This window comes from Acromyrmex echinatior, chromosome 11, assembly GCF_024713525.1.
Source record: "Acromyrmex echinatior isolate Ae372 chromosome 11, ASM2471352v2, whole genome shotgun sequence".
Taxonomy (NCBI): domain Eukaryota; kingdom Metazoa; phylum Arthropoda; class Insecta; order Hymenoptera; family Formicidae; genus Acromyrmex; species Acromyrmex echinatior.
Genome location: NC_141862.1, coordinates 7,952,516 through 7,969,887, shown reverse-complemented (window position 1 = coordinate 7,969,887; position 17,372 = coordinate 7,952,516). Strand labels below are relative to the sequence as shown.

The 17,372-nt window shown below is 30.9% G+C and overlaps 4 protein-coding genes across 7 annotated transcripts; 3 read left to right on the top strand and 1 right to left on the bottom strand.

The window, feature by feature from the left end:
• The first annotated feature begins 164 nt into the window (after positions 1-164).
• ana3 (rotatin homolog anastral spindle 3) lies at positions 165-10,316 on the top strand. 2 transcript variants are annotated; one of them, XM_087411060.1, is made up of 28 exons: positions 165-356; positions 457-641; positions 845-988; positions 1,076-1,215; positions 1,419-1,677; positions 1,754-1,912; positions 2,031-2,135; positions 2,268-2,732; positions 2,815-3,267; positions 3,375-3,584; positions 3,654-3,860; positions 4,115-4,288; positions 4,379-4,514; positions 4,649-4,873; positions 5,023-5,284; positions 5,391-5,569; positions 5,661-5,903; positions 6,033-6,256; positions 6,410-6,703; positions 6,870-7,107; positions 7,191-7,359; positions 7,458-7,654; positions 7,738-8,465; positions 8,556-8,760; positions 8,873-9,084; positions 9,350-9,490; positions 9,548-9,677; positions 9,775-10,316. In XM_087411060.1, the coding sequence occupies exons 1-28, from the start codon at positions 311-313 to the stop codon at positions 10,056-10,058; spliced, it is 6,414 nt and encodes a 2,137-aa protein (XP_087267186.1). In that variant the 5' UTR covers positions 165-310; the 3' UTR covers positions 10,059-10,316. The 2 variants fall into 2 exon arrangements, with proteins under 2 accessions (XP_087267186.1, XP_011060568.1); XM_011062266.2 differs by having other exon boundaries at positions 2,211-2,732.
• Positions 10,317-10,569: 253 nt separating this feature from the next.
• Positions 10,570-12,468, top strand: LOC105149685 (small ribosomal subunit protein uS8A). 2 transcript variants are annotated; one of them, XM_011062269.2, is made up of 4 exons: positions 10,570-10,695; positions 11,543-11,677; positions 11,763-11,928; positions 12,337-12,468. In XM_011062269.2, exons 2-4 carry the CDS (start codon positions 11,545-11,547, stop codon positions 12,428-12,430), a joined length of 393 nt encoding a protein of 130 aa, XP_011060571.1. In that variant the 5' UTR covers positions 10,570-10,695; positions 11,543-11,544; the 3' UTR covers positions 12,431-12,468. The 2 variants fall into 2 exon arrangements, with proteins under 2 accessions (XP_011060571.1, XP_087267191.1); XM_087411065.1 differs by having other exon boundaries at positions 10,604-10,625.
• Positions 12,469-12,515: 47 nt separating this feature from the next.
• On the bottom strand, positions 12,516-13,183 carry LOC105149684 (uncharacterized). 2 transcript variants are annotated; one of them, XM_011062268.2, is made up of 2 exons: positions 12,830-13,183; positions 12,516-12,657 (listed from the first exon to the last, which is right to left on the bottom strand). In XM_011062268.2, exons 1-2 carry the CDS (start codon positions 13,079-13,081, stop codon positions 12,589-12,591), a joined length of 321 nt encoding a protein of 106 aa, XP_011060570.1. In that variant the 5' UTR covers positions 13,082-13,183; the 3' UTR covers positions 12,516-12,588. The 2 variants fall into 2 exon arrangements, with proteins under 2 accessions (XP_011060570.1, XP_011060569.1); XM_011062267.2 differs by having other exon boundaries at positions 12,726-13,181.
• Positions 13,184-13,468: 285 nt separating this feature from the next.
• LOC105149686 (Transmembrane protein C20orf108) lies at positions 13,469-17,368 on the top strand. The gene is made up of 4 exons (XM_011062270.2): positions 13,469-13,757; positions 14,949-15,386; positions 15,949-16,201; positions 16,714-17,368. Exons 1-4 carry the CDS (start codon positions 13,694-13,696, stop codon positions 16,970-16,972), a joined length of 1,014 nt encoding a protein of 337 aa, XP_011060572.1. The 5' UTR covers positions 13,469-13,693; the 3' UTR covers positions 16,973-17,368.
• Positions 17,369-17,372: the final 4 nt, after the last annotated feature.

Sequence of the window (17,372 nt, the reverse complement as noted above, 5' to 3'; positions counted from 1 at the left end):
ATCTCTACGATAAACGCGATGATCGCGCGGGTGTTTTTATCGGTAGCACACAGTACATGTGGCGCCATCTAACAATAATTTCTGTAACTTCTTGAAGAAACCCCGTCGATAATATAGGCTGGTTATTTATCGACAGTAATACTGCGCGGCTCAAATACTGTCGCGAACCGCCGTTATTTATCAGCGCTCTTATTTATTGTTTATCTTGAGGTTCTCGCCACCAAATTTGGCGGTTAAATTTTCAAAGCCCGGATGACAGATAACCTATGACACTCTGATGTGGTCTAATGTAGTCTGATGAATTTTTACGATGGTGAGCACTGCCGGAATAACTGCTGTACACGTTAAAAAACTTGGTAAGGGATGTAAAAGGAAATAATTGGTTATTTTGAAAAATTTGATATGAACACACATTTATTTTGTATCTTTGTCGTTACTTTCACGTTTCTTTTGCAGGCCACACTATTGAGGAGATACGACTGCGAGCTTTGGATAATATTATTTCCAAGTATGATTTAGGTTTCGTTTGTGATTGCGATGCTGTCAAGAGAGAGATAATCCAGAAGCTGTTTAATTGGTTTTCATTCGAGACTGCACCACAGGCAGAGAAAGTACTGAATTTGTTATTGCGGCTTTTAAAGGTATTTAGATCATCTTGTTGATTTCTGATTAATTTGAAGATCAGGAAAAATTTAATACTTTTTTAATGTTTGTTAATTGAGTTTAAAATGAGATATTTTCGATATAAAAGAAATAAATAGCGCTTTAAATTTTTGTAAAATATTTTTTAATTTTTAATATAAATAATTCTATATTTTAATTAATATATCATCTTTGCTTCAAGGCAGATGCAAACAGTTATTTGAATGCATTCGGCAAGTTGAAGTTCCAAAATGAGCTTTACGAATTGAGGAGAAACTTTTCTCCTAAATGGTACACAAAATTAGATGAAATTGAACAAGTTATTCTGCATTTAGAAAAGAATCGGGTAAGTGTGTCAAACATATGTATTAAAATATGACAATAGTTATGTATTAATATTTTATATATCAAAAATATATCATTACCATTGCAGGATGTTGCCACAGAATTTTCAGAATTTGATAGACATAGAATACGAACACAAAATTATATTAGATATAAGAATAAGGATTATGAAAGAGAAAATTATGATAATTTGAATGATATTTTAAATCTGCCATCTATTTTGGACAAGTAAGAATTAATATAGATAGAATAGCAAAATTGTTATTGAACACTTATTATAAAAATTAAGATTTATCAAAAAGATATGTGCTGGAAAAATTTTTTTTTCTTTTTTTTAAATAGCATACATGTATATTTTATGTATATATAGATTTTATATAGAAAATTTATATTTGAATATATATTTTAATATATTGTGTAATTGTTTATAGTACTACACCATTTGATACAACATTGGATCGTGATACTGGCACACGAATTTCCAAAACGATAGAAGGTGGTATTAAATGGCTAATAATGCCATGGCAGCCGCTAGTTACATCAGATAGAGGAGTACTTACTGCAGTTGAAGAAGCTCTTAATAATACCGTCGATATTAATCATATATTACATACTTGTCAGTTTATAACAAATGTTATGATGCAAGATTTTCCAGCAGAAGTTTTCCTTCAGCGACCCGCAATAATCACGGTAAATATTTTCTTTTAATGGATTATATATTTGAATGATAAATAAAACACATATGTATCTATCTAAAATATTACAGATACTTCATGGTCTTCTTAATTCGAGCACTAGCATATCAGAAACTAATGTTGCATGTATAATTCCAACTGTGTTAAGAACTTTGCGTAAATTAACTCGGTCTCTAAGGTTTCGCATTTATTATTACTGTGAACCATGTGTGGCAAATAAAAAACAAAAGGTAATATTTAATATTTTATTTTATTAATACAAAAAGTTATACATAATATAATCTTTTTATGTTTAATAATATAATGATTTATTGATTATTTCTTTGCCTGCATTATTTTTTTATATAGTTATTAGGTAGTAAGTTAGATAGCAACGTTTATACATCCTCAGAAGGTGGAGACGGTCCAGATAGTGGTCTACCCGAAGCAAATTATCAAGCATATCAATCAGCAGTGAGTAGTTTTTTATTTTTTATCAAGTTTATCATTCTTCACATTTTTTTATCATAATTTTTTTTATTGTTTAAGGGAACTAGTGATAGAAGTCAAAGTATTAGTGAAAATATCGACGATTCTGTCTTACAGTTGCAGCAGATGCTTCTACCGATTTATTGTATAGAATCTTTGAAACACGTTCTTACCCAATTAAGCATTCCTATCGATTCCATATTTCCTCTACGAAACATCAAATATATTACGGATCTAACACATGAATTAGTACAACTATTAACAATTTGTGTAATGCCGAATATATGGCTCTGCAACGACGGTACAGCATCGAAGATAAACGATGATTTGAAAGCGTTATTCAATTTAATGGGGGAAGTGATGGAATACTTTGGAAGCTGCAGTAATGTCGATCACTTGAGGATAACATATCTGTATCTTACTACTATTATTATGAGGTTATTGAGCAGTATCGTACCATTAGAGCTGGCGAACACTGTTATACCGAATGCTTTGAAGGCATCGATAACAAATGCTGTGATGGACGCACCAATATATCTATTGTATCCAGCGTTGCATTCCATACTTTTAGAATATGCTCGTGTAAGTTAATTCAAATCTTTTTCTTTTTATTCATTCATTAATATCGCCGGTAATTACTTTTAATAATCTTTTTTTTTTGTAGCAATTTCAAGACTCTAATCAAACAGCATTGATAAAATTATTTGATGAAACTAGAACCGTCGCGAAATCTATGCAGTCAGCTATTTATATATTAAAAAATTTATCGGAGCCATCACCTTCGGAAATGTTAAGAATGTTACATGCGTCGAAATTGAGTCTCTCGTATCATAAAAATTTAATCGTCGTTAAAACTGCTATAAAATTTTTACAAGATATCCCGAAATATTCTTTAAATGATGAGGATTGTGCTCTGGCAATAAAACTGATATTGAATTTATTAGCAAATGCTGATGTAGACGTTCGATATACCACATATGTTGAATGCTACACTCTGATTAAAAATATTCTGGGGATAGAATATAATAAATTATCATGGGAAAATTTGATGTTTCTGCTTGAACCAAATGTCCTGACAGAAATTATTTCTCATGGTGCAAGCAGTGAAGATAGCAGGGTAATGAAAAATTTTTTGTCAGGCAGTTTTGTTTGAATATCTACTATTGCAAAATTATTATATGTTTTTGATTTCACAATTTAATCTAATTTTGATTTGATATGCAGATAAATGAAATGTCGAGAGACATGCTGGTGTTTATACTGAAAGGAAAAATACAAATGGGCGAAACTGGATGGTTGAAAACTCTAGAAGCTCTTATTCCTGTATTGTATCTTTTACAATGTCACGCTGATACCTATACACCATTAGGACAATGTATAACTAAAATATTTGATCCCGATATTTCCAATGATATACAGTTGCCTTTTCTTGAGGTGATTTAACTTTATCAAAAATGTTTATTCGTGGTCATTTGTTACGTGCTACATTGTTTTAAATTTCAGGTGTTAAAAGGCAATTTAAGATTTCTCTATTCATCAGATAATGATATTCGAGAAGAAGCATTATGTCGATTAATCTGGCTCCTTGGGAAGGAAAAGGATTCTGTCCAGAAATTGCCGCGCTTATCATCTTTACATGGCTTACCTCTTAGTTCACTCTGTATATTTGATCGTAAAAATTTCGTTAAGCGATCAGAAGGCAATTATCAGGTTACATATTTGCATTCAGAATATTTGAAAATCTTTTACAGTCTTGACATTTGACAGGAAATTGTCCTTTTTATTTTAAATTATTAAAATTAAAAATTAAAGTTAAAATATTATATATATATATATATATATATATATATATATATATATATATATATATATATGTAATATTATAATTTATATATATATATATATTTTTATAATTAATATATAATGATTTTGGGCCTAATTAAAAAAATATTCTGTGTTTGCAGAGAAGCAATATGTTATCCGTATTAGAAATGTTGAACGAACCAAATGTCGATCCGAAAATTCGAAAATCTGCATTAGTACAAATTAGTGTGATGCTTTCGGACACTTCTTTACATAAATTATTTATTAATCAAGGTGGACTGCCTATGATTTTGGATATTTTCAATAAATCACTGGTAAGTACTGTGCTTGATAAAAAAAAATTGCAGACTATTTTATGATTTAAATACATTAAATATTTTAAATATATTAAATATTATTTTTAGGTAGAAAAGAACTATGTAAATTATCCAGATTCTGTGATTCCGATAATCAGCATACTAAAACTACTCGCATTTTTTGAATGTACCGTACGACATGAGTTATCTCTCAACACTGATGTTTTTTTTAACATTATAAGAAGTATGTATATTTTATCATAATGTTTTATTCCACATATTTGTTCAAAATTTAATTTAAAGATATGTATTATACCTAATATTTATTATACCTAATAAAATTCCAATAATATTTTAATATAAAACTTTATATTTTAGGTCTCTTTTTGTTTCCAAACAACGAATGTGTGAAATCCGATGGCGCGCAACTATTGTGTTTACTACTTTATAATGAATATATTATAAGAGTTAGTGAAAGAGATACAGAAAATAATATTGCGTCACATATCTCGTTACCATATATTGTTGTGACAAACATGAAACTACCATTCATATGCAGATCTCATTGGAAAACGAGTACACATAGGCGATCTGATATGTCATGTAAGTAATTGTATTTATAAAATATTTTGTAAGTACAAAATTAATAATTATATATAACAATTATTATAACTGAAACTATATTACTAACCTTGCATAATTTTGAGTTATAAAACTAAAAAATAAATACTTTATTACTTTATAATTTATAGTACTTCATGGCAGCAATCCAGTAGTCTTGACTTTCATTAGACAGTATTGGGCCTGGGAATGGAACGGTGGCGCAAACATGTTATGGAAATGTTTGGATGACTTAAAGGATTCCGAAATTTCACAGAAACTGATGATTCTTGAAAACGATCTTCTTTCTTTACGATATAGTTTTCCTCAATACTGTTGTCAACAGCAACTTTATAATATTCAAAATTCTACTACACATTATAGCGTTATATGTGCGTTAGATTATCTTACAATGTAAGCTATTATTAAATTATTAAGTTAATAATTTTTATTAAATATATTTTTGTTGCAAATATATATTACAGTATATTATTCATTATAATTATTTAAAATTTTGCAGGTATCTAAAATTTTACAAAGTACTTAATACTCAACGAACTGAAAAAGATATCGAGTCACTTCCATGGGAACAAACATTCGAGCGATTTTTATTATCGCATCCTACAAGTAAAGAGGACTGTGACTTATTTGTGGACGTTCTAATTTTTCTGCAATTATATTTAAATGTTGCAAAGAGAGGTAAGATGGCTTGGATAATGACGTATTGAGAGATCTTTTTTTTTTCTAATTACAAATTATATTAATATAATTCTTTTTTTCTAATTCTCAGAAAAAAGTTCATGGATCAGTAGAATTATGAAAAATATGACGAGATCACTGGCAGATTTATTTAAGAACTTAGAAGTTGACAATCAGAATGTACATCAATCTATACTCAAATTAGTACGCACATGTTCAGCAATTGAAAAAACGCAGAAATCTAACGACGAACCTAAAAATACCTGGATTCGATTTGTAGAGTTCGTTGTTTCGACATTATGTTTTGGAGATCAGCAGCATTTCTACAATCTCGGTATTAATATTCCGATTAGATATATTACATTAGATATATTACATAAATTTTTAGTGATACTTTTATTTCATAATATTGATATTTTATAAAGGTTAATGTTATAAATGTGCTTTTTTTTCTTTTTTATAGCATATCTTGATTGGTTGCTGACATGTTTAACATATTTGATTGGGCAGTGCGAATGGGGAAATCATAAGAATCTATTATTGTCGCTTTGCAATACGCTTATTGAGCCAATCGTGTCCTTTCATGGTGCTGGTACTGTTAGTTTTATGGGTTTATCAATAACTAGAAATTCGATAATATGTCTTAATCATTTGTTGCATCAAATGCAAGTCAATTTTAATAAAAATGTGAGTATTTTCTATTTTATAGTGTTTTGAAAATGATACTATATACGAGTTATTATTTATTAATTACGAATTATAAATCATTTTTATATTTGTTTTGTATTTCACGTTAATCGTTAATGGCAATGTAAGCGAATAATATGATTATCATTTTAGTCATGGATAATATTTTGGTGCGAAGAAGGCCGTTCGTTAAATTGGCTACCCATGTTATGGCAAAATAGAGATCCTTTGGTACGCGCTTCGGCTTTACAATTATTGGCAGGTTTGATGAACACAGTACATACTGCATCGCAACTCTTCAACGCAATCGCCATGGCACCGAGTGATTTGTGTCATACATTGCTCCAGTGCATCACAAGCAGAGATGAATCTTGTTTAGTGAGAGAACAAGCGTGTATCGCGTTTTGTAACTTGCTAAAAAACTGCAACTCTATGACTTTTCAATGTGTAAGTGCGAAAATGATGAGAAGGCATTAGTTTTAAATTAAAAAATGTCTATCTTGAATAATATCACACAAAGCATATTCATATTTTAATTAATATTATATAAAACATCACATTTTTTACATTTCTGAAACAATTATATATATTTAAGGACAATCTTTTTGTACAGGACGATTCTTTACAACCACAAGCTATTCTGATACACGTCGAACAATGCAATGTGTATCATGAAATCAGTATATTATGTTCCAATATCTATATGTTGACTACTTTAGACGCGGAACAGTCAGAATGTCAGGGAAACGATAGCAAAGCAATGATTGCGCGAAGTTTGCAATCTAGTTGCATTTCATTAGTACCACGCGCTGTATCACACTTATACAATTGTCAGGATGAATTACAACTCTGTAATTATATTATTTAATTGTATACTTTAAAAAATTATTTTATACAATTTTATTTTTATTTAATTTTTGTTTATTTTTTCTAGTTTCTGGCAGGGTTTCAGAAATAACGGATGTGGACAATTTTATGGAATCAATAGCAACGCCTTCACTTATTACAGCTGCTTGTAACTTATTGAACAATTTAATATTCATCGGACAACATGAAGTGATACGGCAAATTTACGAATATTCCATCGATAAGTATTTACTTGGGTATGTATATAAAAAAATTATATATATATATATATATAATATTAGATTATCTTTTTTCATTTAAATCCCATTTGAGATATCTCTTCTTTCGTTTTAAGATGTTTAACTGAGATTCCGAAAGATATCAGAAGCAGAAAAAATTTGAGTCATTATTCTGACACACTAGAGATGTATATTAGCATTTGCACAGTTTTAACAAATTGTATCACGCATAGCAATGAATACGCAGCCGTCGTACTTTTTTCCTCTGATTCGCTTTATACTATATTCTGCTTCCTAAATATCGATTTATATCGTAAGTATTTTAATATTTAATATAATTATTAATTGAATTTTTAAATAATACCACATCCTTAATTAATACAATAATTTTCTTAGAGTTTAATGAACCGCGTCTGATATATCTACGCAACAGATTCTGGACAGAAATTTATAATTTTGTGGCTGTGCTTTCGTTAACGGAGGACCAGCACTTTGAAGCCATTCAAAGCGCGTTAGAATTATGTGACCCTGAAACGGTTATGGTTTCCATTTGTTTCGCGATAAGGGACTCCACGACAGATTTAAGAATGAGTGCTATTAGCCTCTTAACTTTTCTACTGTCTCACGAGATTCAGAAAGATTCTCTTGGAAGAAATGGCACGTTTTTATTACAAACTATACTGGATACTAATGTGGCACATGTCTCGATTGAAAGCAAGGATGGTACTTTGCGAGATGTCATATCGAACGTCAACAAATTATCAATAAGAGACGCGAACGCGCATTCCAGAAAATCGAATGAAAGCGAGAAAGATTTCCATGAGAAAGACGATAAGCTACCAGATCAAGAACAAGCTACTACTATAGGAGACGAATTATGTGGACTATTGCTATATCTTTTCATCGCTCATAACTATGCAAAATCCAAAAAGAGCAGCAAACAATCGGAAGACAAAGATCTCATAGTAGGCGCCCTTACCAATCTACTATGCGTGTCAAAGAAGGCGAAGCGAACAGCATTATGGGGTAATCTTTCTGAGACTGCATTGATGATCTTAAGAGAATTATATGTCAAATTGAATCTTCAACCATTTGAGCTTTACAAGAAGCAAGCGGAAAAGAAGGTAAAGGAAGATTAATTATGGATACATTATGGAATCAATCACAATTTCTATACGAATTTATAAAAATCACTTTCTTTTTTATTGTTTCAGATTCATCCTCTATTGCACGATGTGAATTGTATCTTCATACTTCTGATGAACTTTATGTGCGGAGACGCATGTGTCAAGGAAAGCTTAACAAAGGAAGGCTTGGCAGACGTAGTACATAAGTTATGGGCTTGGATAGCGTTAAATAAAACAGTGTCAACGTCCGCCTTAAAATTACTGGCGACGTTCACGACGAAATGTAATGTTGGTAAGATAATTTAAAAGCATTTAATTATTGATAATATTGATGACAAAAATATACGATTTCTTTGTGTCATTTTTAAATTAATTGCGCTTTAATTTTATATCGCATTTTTTAGCCGCACAATCCTTAACATTAACAACCATATTACCGGGAAGTGGATTAAGGAAAACGCCAAATACGCTCGCGTTGATACACGTTGTAATACAAGTAACGTGCAAAGAAATAGAAAGGGCCGGTCAAATTTTCGATAATCACAAGATGCACTTTGCTTTCCACATCCTGCGAAACGCAGTGCATGTTCATGAGTGTAGAGTCTGCATTTCGAAGGTAATTACATCATCTATCCGTATTCAATTACAGAATAGTTTTGAAGCAATAAGACTCAGACTGCGTCTATTTTGAAAGAAAACTGCGTTTGCTTTGGGCGCTCACGCGCTGTAAATTTCATTCTATCTTCCTTTGGCATGGTAATGAACGATACAAATAGAAGCTTACAAAACGCACTAAGCAAATAGTCTTAGTAATGAGCATATGCTTAGTAGTACGAGCATTTCCAAACTGATTAATTATGAATTAATTATTCATTTTACAGAGTAATCTTCTTCAACTTTTTACCAAGATACATCCCACTATCACCAAAAGAATGAAACCATGGCCATTAGTGGAAATGTATTGTCTAGAGTTTTTATTAGATTTTACTTACTACGAGGAAGGACAATTGTGCGTGCCAAAGGTAAAATGTACAGAAATATATTAGTTGCTTGATAACTATATATAGTATATTTTTTAGGCCACTGATTCTCTAGACGTCCTAATGTATTTAGCAAAATGTCCTTCATCAACGAACAGAGTACTTGCAATATCGATATTACGCAATTTAGCTTTCAACATAGCAAATAGACCTCGGCTTCTTAGTTCAGGTAAATATATAAGTATAAAATATGCAGGATAAGTATAAATATATTCATAGAATGATTTATATTCATTGCATATTACACTATATTTATTATTTTATAGTGGATTTCATAAATTTGTTGCACGATGTTTTCAAGAATGGATCGCCATGTGAGATCAATTTAGCTGGATCCATGCTGTGGTCTTTGATCAGTAACAACCAAAAAGGAAAACTTATTATGCGAAGTGCCGGGTTCTCTCAAAGCATTCGGGAAGCCCTTGGCAGATTTACGTTGTCAAGTATCGATGCTAGTAAACAGGAGCAGGAATTAGTCAAAGTTCTGCAATATGTGCTCACCATTCTCAGTCCAGTCGAAGTAAAGAATAGTGATGCTCAACCTAGTTGATATTTTAAAAAATGATCAAATATTGTACATATTTATTTTTTATTTTCGATCGACATTAACTTGTAAAATAATAAATTCAATGATTGTAATATTTTTTATATATGGAACATTGTATAGTTATATGTATTGTACGCATCTCAAAGAAACGATTTCGTACAAACTCTGTTAATATAGGTATATACTTTTTGAACAAATGTTTTTAATGTCATTATATAATATTTTTAACAACTCTTTATAAATCTATATTGTGTATTTAAATGATTGAAGTTTTCCCAAACATTCTTTCCTTTTTCCCTATATTACTTTTGTCGATTATTGGATGCTTTTCATTTAATGAGGCAAGTATTGTTTTATCTTTGTTACCCATGGAATGTAAAGGATATTTGTGTCGATTTGTGTCATTAAATCAAGAGCATTCATTGTCAATCCTATTATCAAACTTTTCATGGTACAGTGCCGTTTTCTAACGTTTTCATCAAAGTGAAGGAAAACAGTTCCAGTCATGCGCACGCATAGAAAACGCTAACACACTTGACAGTGCCGATAGCAGCGACGCCAGCGACGCAGGTTTGCTCCTTTTTATGTTCACATTGAATTCGCGTGTACGTTACCGCGACAAGTAAATTACGAATCGCAGGTAATCTTTCGTGATAAAACCCATCAACTTCATATTAATGCGGTGAACGGTGCGTTAAATCCATTTGTGTATCCCGATGATGGTATTTAACGCTCGGCACGAAACATTCGCGAGATATTTACGATGCGAAATGAACCGGTGCAATCGTTCCATCGTTTCTTTCACCAGCTGTTTTCCGCTTAAATCGCTAAAAGTATATCGTAAAGATATAAGCGTTACGATATAATTGAAGAATCTTATAAAATTTAATTTTGTGTGTATAGTGCAACAATTAATTTTTATCTGTTTATTGTGCTTTGTATGAAGGTTAGGTTAGGTTATCTCGTGGTATCCGTAGTGTTTCTATAATAATAGAGGAACTATTATAGGAACTCTAGGCATTCATGGATGAAATTACAATATTTAAATTTGTATAGCTTGTAACTATACATTTACTTTTTAGTGCAGTAATATGTTTATTATATAGCTGGTTGCATTGCATTATACTTGTTGAAACTTGTTTAAGCTTTCTGTAGTGTATGCAATTTGTACTTTCCAGCAAAAAATACAATAGGTCTGTTTTATTCAGCTGAACTTTGTGCACAGTCTTTTTTCTTTTTTTTTTTTTTGGAAAAAAGAAAAGATAAGACTATATAAGAAGTTCCGCTAAAAAAAAACAAGTAATACATGATTATTTTATTTTTTTTTAATATTGGTGAATAGTAAGAATGTAATAATTTACTACGTTACACTGCGTTTTTGTTAGAAAGCATTTAATTTCAAAGAGTATATCGATAATAAAATATATTATAATTGCATATGCAAATATATGTAAGTTTGATTAATGCTTGCGATGTTTGGCTTTCAGCCATGGTACGTATGAACGTTCTTAGCGATGCCTTGAAGGCAATCAACAATGCTGAAAAACGTGGAAAGCGGCAGGTGTTGCTGCGACCCTGTTCCAAGGTGATTGTCAAATTCTTGACTGTCATGATGAAACATGGTAAGTGATATGTTACATATGTACTTATGTATAAATATAAATATGTATATATATTTATAAATACATATATATATATTTTATGCAGGGTATATTGGAGAGTTTGAAATTGTGGATGATCATCGCAGTGGGAAAGTAGTAGTAAATCTTACTGGAAGATTAAACAAATGTGGCGTCATTTCACCTAGATTTGATGTACCTATCAATGACATCGAAAAGTGGACCAACAATCTCTTACCTTCTCGACAGTTTGGGTAAGCCTTTATTTATTTGTAATATATGAGAAATTATCTCTTACATTTGCTACATAAAATATAAATTAGTTTTGTTTTTGTTTATTTTTATTAAAATAAATTTATATAGTATATTATACTAGCAAGAATAAAATTAAATAAGAAAGTATACTTGAAAGATTCAATTCAAGTGAAAAACATGTTCAGTTATTATAAGATTATTATTGAGCATTTATGTGTTCAGTGTAATGTATTGTCATTTAAAAAGTATCCGCGGTTTTTTGTCACTAGATGTGTGTTGATGGTCATATATCTAGTGACAAAGTACCGCGGATACTTTTTAGATGACCCAATAATATTTTAATTGTGTTAATTAAACTTTAAAGAAAATAATTATATAATACACATTTATTTCTATTTATGTCTCAGATATGTTGTATTGACAACTAGCGGAGGAATTATGGATCACGAGGAAGCGAGGAGAAAACATCTTGGAGGAAAAATATTGGGATTTTTCTTCTAATTTTTTAGTTAAATAAATAAAGATGTAAACACAAAAAATGTACGTCTAAGTAATCTTTTGATGAAAATACTTCAATCCACGAAAATTTTTATTCCATTATAAATTTTATTTATATGGCATGCTTTTGAGACGTATTTTTTATAAACATCGTTTTTTGCTCAAGATTTCTTCCCTCCATTAGTTAATTCCAGTAATGATTTGCTTGTCTCGCTTGTCTTATTATGTCCCTAAAGAATCACCTCGTAATCATTGTGCCAACATGAGTTATAAATGAGAATACATTGGATCTATTTACCGGGAGCAGAAAGGAGGAGGAGAATCAACGAGGCCGTCACGAGTCAAAATACGTCTATCTAGGAGTTGGACCAGATATTCATAAGGATCGTAGGGTCGACGTACCAGAAGCTCGCCGAGCAGAGAATCGATGATGTCGTGAATCCCTTTTCGTTTTAAATACAATATCACATCTTTCATGTTTCGTGACGCATATTGAATAGTATCATTTTTGGAGTGCACATTGGACGTTTCTCCAGTTTCTCGTTGCTCCGAAGGCGTGTTTAAATAATTCTCCCATTCTCTATACGTTATGAATTCGAAATTCAAACAATTCGCGATAGCGAAGTCTTTACGCGATCGTCCAATCTCCATCATTTCTCCTCTTCTTTCTCTCCTTTCTAGTTATTTTAGATAAAAATGCAAAGTTCCTGACTCAAGGCTACCAATCTGCGAAGTAATATTGGGTCATCTAAAAAGTATCCGCAGTTTTTTGTCACTAGATGATGTTGATCATCAACACCATCTAGTGACAAAAACCGCGGATACTTTTTAGATGCCCCATATACAGTAATAAATTTTTCTTTTATTGGATATTACTGGGTCATCTAAAACGTATCCACGATTTTTTGTCACTAGATGTGTGTTGATGGTCATATATCTAGTGACAAAGTACCGCGGATACTTTTTAGATGACCCAATACAATATATTGGATTTAAAGTTACCAATATCGAAAAGTAAATTGTCCTAGATAGTAACAGATATTTTCCAAGCACTGAAATATTTTGGAATAGAAGAAATCTACTGTATCGGTACTTTCGTATCTCTCTCATCGTTGTTCAAGGTTCAAGAACCGGAACCGTGACAAGTAGTGGATCATTTATCCCTGATTTCTTTTAATTGTTCTGACACTTCATCAGTCTACGTCGATCTTCAGTGGTAATTAGTACTGTTTCTGCGCAGCTGAAAGATTCGCGAATTTATAAGCCATGGCATTGTTGAGAATCGGCAGTATGGAAATGTTGAATACTTTGACTCGTGTTTCGCGCACAGGTACAAGTTACTTTTCACAAATTGTATTATTATTTCGTTTCGTTTTATCCGTAAATATGCATGCAATATATATTTCAAAGATTCCAAGTGAGCCGTCGTTTTTACAGTTTGAAAGATAGAGTCGAAAATATTAAGAAATGATAAAGTTACATATATAGTCTGCTACACATGTAGTCATTCTAACTTTTTAATTTATTATGATTGTATCATAGTGCTTTTTGATTTATATTTTTAGAAATTATTAAAAATATTTTGTAGAGCATCTGCAGTATTACAGTACACATATAATTTAAATTACATATTTTTTTTCTAAAAAACCATAAAACTGATATTAACACGTTAATAAGAGATACTGGCTTTTTCCATCAACAGTATTCAAATCATATTCACATTTTAGTCTTTTATCACTGAGATGTATACATTTATAAGAAATTTATAATTCCTTTAAACTTTATGTACAATTTTTTAAACAGTTTTTAAAAACTTTTGCTTAATGTTTATTGTAATATATTACCTTATCCTTGTAGTACTTTACGTCACGGTCATGACGGTCACTTTACATGATAATCTTTATATTAACATAGATATAATTTTAGCATAAAAACTTTGTTGTATACATTTGCCCATTTTAATTTTATTATACCTTATGAATTTTTGTTTTTAATGAATGTATTTCTTAATTTGTCTTATACGTGACATAATATATAAAATGTAATTATATAATAATAGAACATTTTCCATTTTATTTTGATTTGTTTTTCTTAAAATATTAATAATCTTGAACGTTTGAATTTAAATAAAAAATATAACTATACGTATATAAATATTTATTTATTAACTTCTAGTCTTCTGACCTTGGAAGTTTCAACATAAACTAACTATACTGTCTTTGTGAAGACAGTTCTTTTGTTATATTTTCTATTCAAACTTTTCCTCTTTCTTATCTTTCTTCTTAGGCCCAGTCCAATTCTAGAATTGAAAAGAAATAATAAATAAGTTAAACCTCTGTTAAAAGTTAATCGTCAGTTGTGAAACTGAATCTTAGTCTTATTCAACGTTTTATTCTTTCTCTTCATGCTTGTCCTTCATAAAAAAAAATAAATCTCTATATAATAAACTTTTAATGTAATGCAAATATATAAATATATGTGTAATATGTTATAGTACCATAACATTAAATTTTAATTATAGCATTCTTGGAGATACAGTGTGCGACTTCGGCGGCAGTTCATCGGAAGCAGCAGCCGTTGCACTTGACTAGCGCACGTTATTATCCAGATCCACCAACTCTCACTTTACCGAATAATGTTTGTGATATCTTTGCTAACGAGACCGGTCGCTTCACGCCGGAACGCGCGCGTGACATTGCGCTATATACCGAGAACGGTGGTATCTCTGTCTCTACAACAAACTGCTCTGGATTTCCCAAGATCCGCGATGACAGCCATGTGGATTCATATGATTGTTTCGGCGCAATCAGTCTGAATGGCACGATGCAGAGTAACGTGCCGAAGCCGTTCTCCTCGTGTGGCAAATCCATGCATCTTAACATGCCTGGTGGACAGTGGTCCCGCGACGACAAATACATCGCCGAGGACATGCAACGCTCTCATTACCGCAAGTTGTCGTGTAAGAACGACCTTTGACTGGATTCTAGAGGGTAGATGTGCTTTCCTCGTCTTCGCTTCCTTACGATTTTGCATCTTTATAATGTCCTCGCTAATGTCCTTTGAATCCTAGAAGATAATACAATACTTTGATCTTGAAACTCTAAATGTTGAAGGATCAAAGGACGTTTAATCAATTATGAATATACCAAATTATTTGAATATCAATATAGAATTATTGATACCAAATTAAATTAAGTAAGATCTTTCGCTGATGTTATATAGATTTGAGAATCTGATAATTTATGTAATTCGCTAGGATTCAAAGATAAGCATCCCAAAAATTCATAATATTTCAACAACAATCTAATGTTACAAAAGTTTAGGATTTTATCTTCTTTCTGTGTTAATGTTGCATTAATATTAGCACACATTGGATAGTCACAAAAGCTCTGTTGAAAATTTTTATATACTTGAGGATTTGCAGATTCTTAAGTTGGATCTTCAAGGTAAATAAGAATTGTGCAAGCTTTTGTGGCCATCCAGCTTTGGAAATTCACATTAGGCAATTATATGTCGCTCAGGTACTGCAACTAATTCCTTCATAACGAGCCCGCTTTTACGAGCGACATATTGGCCAATTTATACCACCAGAATAAGCTACTCGATCAACACCTCCAAAGACTCCCAGAAGGATCAGGCCACGGTGCCGGTCGCAATGATGTCAAAGCGGGAAAAATTTCGCCTATTGTTGAGGGATTATGGAAGTACTCTGCTCGCCTTTCATATCACTATATCGCTGATAAGTCTCGGTGGTTGTTATATGGTGGTCATTAGGTCAGTCGTGCAATCCCTGTAATAGGTCTAAAAATCGCATCTTCTCTTTTCTAACTGAAATATTTAACATTGAAAATTTAATCTATGTATATATAACCGAAAGTAATTCATATATGATCAAAGATCTAAACCGAAAATTTCATATATCAAGTAAGGAAATACTTTTTTATCACTTATTTTAAAGAAATTTGATCAAGTGTTATTTTTAATAAATGATTGGTTAAAATTTCTCAAATGTGTGACTTCTGGAACATTTCTAGCTTTCCTGGTTCGGTTTTTTAACAGATTTATATTAATTTTTGTATATACTAATTTTTGCACACAACATGACTTTCAAAATAAAATTTTTGAAAGAAAAAATGACAGCATAACTATATCATTTTATTTTTCGAGATTTATCTTGAAAAAATTTATTATAATTATATAATATATATTATATAATTATAATAAATTTTTTTCATATAATTATAATTATATATATTTTTTCCGACAATTCAAATTTTTGTTTTCAGTGGAATCGATGTAACACCATTTATACAACAGTGGACAGGAGGAAACGAACAGATAGAAAGCCTGCTGAAAGTTTCGACGGATTTCATAATAGCGTACACTGTTCATAAATTGCTCGCACCTGTTCGAATAGGAATATCCTTGTCCGTGACTCCAGTGCTTGTCAAATATCTGAGGAAAATAGGCTTGCTTAAAATGCCGAAAAAAAAATCAGTACCCACATCAACAACTTCTATCAAATCACCACCAACATCTTCGTAAGATAATTGTTTCTTTTATTAAAAAGATTTCGTTGTTAAGTACCGCATTTCGACGAATAATAAAACACTTTTAAATACTAGCACTGTGAAAAGAAATTATTAAAAATAGTCGCAAAAAGTAAGATATTTGCTATATTTACAAGATTGATATTTGTATATTTTGTATATAAATTAAAATAAATCGACATAAATCGATATTATTTTGATAATAAAAAAATTTGCTACTGGATAAAATCGGCACGTATAGACAAGACTATTATCTTCTTCTGTATAATTTAATTAAAAGTTGAAAGTTTTGTAATTCTAATTTATATTATGTAAAAGGTGTAAGCATTTATATTTGTTATCAGTTTTATAAAGAAATCTGTAAATAAACATGCATGTTATTTAGACAAAACGAA

What these genes read in the sequence shown, in the direction of transcription:
- LOC105149686 (XM_011062270.2), top strand. Translation starts at nt 13,694, where the DNA reads ATGGCATTGTTGAGAATCGGCAGTATGGAAATGTTGAATACTTTGACT. An exon ending in GACTCGTGTTTCGCGCACAG is followed by an intron (nt 13,758 to 14,948) that starts GTACAAGTTACT and finishes TTTTAATTATAG; the next exon opens with CATTCTTGGAGATACAGTGT. An exon ending in TCATTACCGCAAGTTGTCGT is followed by an intron (nt 15,387 to 15,948) that starts GTAAGAACGACC and finishes TATGTCGCTCAG; the next exon opens with GTACTGCAACTAATTCCTTC.
- LOC105149685 (XM_011062269.2), top strand. Translation starts at nt 11,545, where the DNA reads ATGGTACGTATGAACGTTCTTAGCGATGCCTTGAAGGCAATCAACAAT. An exon ending in GACTGTCATGATGAAACATG is followed by an intron (nt 11,678 to 11,762) that starts GTAAGTGATATG and finishes TATTTTATGCAG; the next exon opens with GGTATATTGGAGAGTTTGAA. An exon ending in TTACCTTCTCGACAGTTTGG is followed by an intron (nt 11,929 to 12,336) that starts GTAAGCCTTTAT and finishes TTTATGTCTCAG; the next exon opens with ATATGTTGTATTGACAACTA.
- LOC105149684 (XM_011062267.2), bottom strand. Translation starts at nt 13,081, where the DNA reads ATGATGGAGATTGGACGATCGCGTAAAGACTTCGCTATCGCGAATTGT. An exon ending in CCTCCTCCTTTCTGCTCCCG is followed by an intron (nt 12,658 to 12,725) that starts GTAAATAGATCC and finishes GTGATTCTTTAG; the next exon opens with GGACATAATAAGACAAGCGA.
- ana3 (XM_011062266.2), top strand. Translation starts at nt 311, where the DNA reads ATGGTGAGCACTGCCGGAATAACTGCTGTACACGTTAAAAAACTTG. An exon ending in TGTACACGTTAAAAAACTTG is followed by an intron (nt 357 to 456) that starts GTAAGGGATGTA and finishes TTTCTTTTGCAG; the next exon opens with GCCACACTATTGAGGAGATA. An exon ending in GCAGCATTTCTACAATCTCG is followed by an intron (nt 5,904 to 6,032) that starts GTATTAATATTC and finishes TCTTTTTTATAG; the next exon opens with CATATCTTGATTGGTTGCTG.